General features: G+C 50.7%; 1 protein-coding gene across 4 annotated transcripts in view; it reads right to left on the minus strand.

Annotated features, from left to right (window-relative positions):
• The window catches only part of ctc1 (CTS telomere maintenance complex component 1), a 65,882-nt gene that overhangs the window by 6,812 nt on the left and 56,570 nt on the right, over positions 1-2,500 (minus strand). For 3 of the 4 annotated variants that reach the window (XM_067445305.1, XM_067445304.1, XM_067445306.1), the window contains one exon: positions 1,490-1,652. The exons of the other annotated variant lie outside the window; for it this stretch is intronic. In XM_067445305.1, coding sequence (XP_067301406.1) covers positions 1,490-1,652 — 163 coding nt within the window. The remainder of the gene's footprint in view (positions 1-1,489; positions 1,653-2,500) is intronic. 4 annotated transcript variants of the gene reach the window in all.

Below are 2,500 nucleotides of genomic sequence, written 5' to 3' on the forward strand. Positions count from 1 at the left end.
GATTCTGGGTAATCAGCCAAACAGGAAGGGGATTCTGGGTAATCAGCCAAACAGGAAGGGGATGCTGGGTAATCAGCCTAACAGGAAGGGGATTCTGGGTAATCGGCCAAACAGGAAGGGGATTCTGGGTAATCGGCCAAACAGGAAGGAGATTCTGGGCAATCAGCCTAACAGGAAGGGGATGCTGGGTAATCAGCCAAACAGGAAGGGGATTCTGGGTAATCAGCCAAACAGGAAGGGGATTCTGGGTAATCAGCCAAACAGGAAGGGGATGCTGGGTAATCAGCCAAACAGGAAGGGGATGCTGGGTAATCAGCCAAACAGGAAGGGGATGCTGGGTAATCAGCCAAACAGGAAGGGGATGCTGGGTAATCAGCCAAACAGGAAGGGGATTCTGGGTAATCAGCCAAACAGGAAGGGGATTCTGGGTAATCAGCCAAACAGGAAGGGGATTCTGGGTAATCAGCCAAACAGGAAGGGGATTCTGGGTAATCAGCCAAACAGGAAGGGGATTCTGGGTAATCAGCCAAACAGGAAGGGGATTCTGGGTAATCAGCCAAACAGGAAGGGGATTCTGGGTAATCAGCCAAACAGGAAGGGGATGCTGGGTAATCAGCCTAACAGGAAGGGGATGCTGGGCAATCAGCCAAACAGGAAGGGGATTCTGGGTAATCAGCCAAACAGGAAGGGGATTCTGGGTAATCAGCCAAACAGGAAGGGGATGCTGGGTAATCAGCCAAACAGGAAGGGGATTCTGGGTAATCAGCCAAACAGGAAGGGGATTCTGGGTAATCAGCCTAACAGGAAGGGGATTCTGGGTAATCAGCCAAACAGGAAGGGGATTCTGGGTAATAGGCCTAACAGGAAGGGGATTCTGGGTAATCGGCCAAACAGGAAGGGGATTCTGGGTAATAGGCCTAACAGGAAGGGGATTCTGGGTAATCGGCCTAACAGGAAGGGGATTCTGGGTAATCAGCAAAACAGGAAGGGGATGCTGGGTAATCAGCCAAACAGGAAGGGGATGCTGGGTAATCAGCCAAACAGGAAGGGGATTCTGGGTAATCAGCCAAACAGGAAGGGGATTCTGGGTAATCAGCCAAACAGGAAGGGGATTCTGGGTAATCAGCCAAAGAGGAAGGGGATGCTGGGTAATCAGCCAAACAGGAAGGGGATGCAGGGTAATCAGCCAAACAGGAAGGGGATGCTGGGTAATCAGCCAAACAGGAAGGGGATTCTGGGTAATCAGCCAAACAGGAAGGGGATGCTGGGTAATCAGCCAAACAGGAAGGGGATGCTGGGTAATCAGCCAAACAGGAAGGGGATGCTGGGTAATCAGCCAAACAGGAAGGGGATGCTGGGTAATCAGCCAAACAGGAAGGGGATTCTGGGTAATCAGCCAAACAGGAAGGGGATTCTGGGTAATCAGCCAAACAGGAAGGGGATGCTGGGTAATCAGCCAAACAGGAAGGGGATGCTGGGTTATCAGGACCTGTGTGAAGATGCTCCCGCAGAGAGAGCATGTCCACTGCAGCCGCAGGGTCAGCACTCGCACCACGTGACCTTTGACCTGACCCACCACGCCCCGCTGCGTCCTGGCCGACGCCCACTCGCCCAAGAGCATCATGGGAGGAGGAGGCTGAGATGCCCCTGACCTGCAGAGAGAGTGACGCAAACCATCTCTGAGACTCAACGCCACTTTTATTCCCTATTAACAGGCAATAAATCAATTAATCGCACAATTAAAAAAACGGGCTCGATCATTTTTACAGCCGCAATGATTTCCATAGAGACGGAGCGACACGCGTCATAATCTGAAGCCACGCCCACCGGGGGGAAACAAACCAACGCTCTCCATTGGCTTTCTACTGCGGGCCTCCTCGTCATTTCAGACTTATTAGAAATCATCTAACAATGTCTAAAAGCTGATATGACGAGGTGTGCCGAAAACAAGCCAAAGAACCCAGAAGTGTTTATACGCTGCTGACCCAAATAACGAGCGTTTAAGGACAGAAACGAGAATGAGAGAGCGAGACGTGTTATACTACACTGAGAACGACGCCCACTGGAGGAGAAAGTAATCAGAGACAGCAAATATAATATATAACACTGACATTTGGATATTTGACTAAATGTTTACTGCACACTGCACACCAGCATCCCCTTCCTGACATACTGAGGGTCAGGATCCCAAAACTGACCCGGTCTTCTGCTGAAGCTTCACTTCTTACTGCCTGTGTCCACTTCAGTCTCCTCAAACGCTCGCTTTTTAGGGTCGTCAGCTTAAAAAAACGTAATTACGTGTTCTTTAGCTTGTGTGCTGCACACCTCGTCACATCAGCTTTTAGACATTGGCCTGTGTTTTGTAATAAGTCTGAAATGACAAGGAGGCGCCTGACGCATGACAAAGCCAACGGGGGGCGTGGCCTAAATACGCTCCGTCTCTATCTGCATGCTTGTCTGTGTTCCTCGTCTGTCTCTGACTGCGCTCCTCGTCCGTTTG

This window comes from Pseudorasbora parva, chromosome 6 (genome assembly GCF_024679245.1).
Source record: "Pseudorasbora parva isolate DD20220531a chromosome 6, ASM2467924v1, whole genome shotgun sequence".
NCBI classification, from domain to species: Eukaryota; Metazoa; Chordata; class Actinopteri; order Cypriniformes; family Gobionidae; genus Pseudorasbora; species Pseudorasbora parva.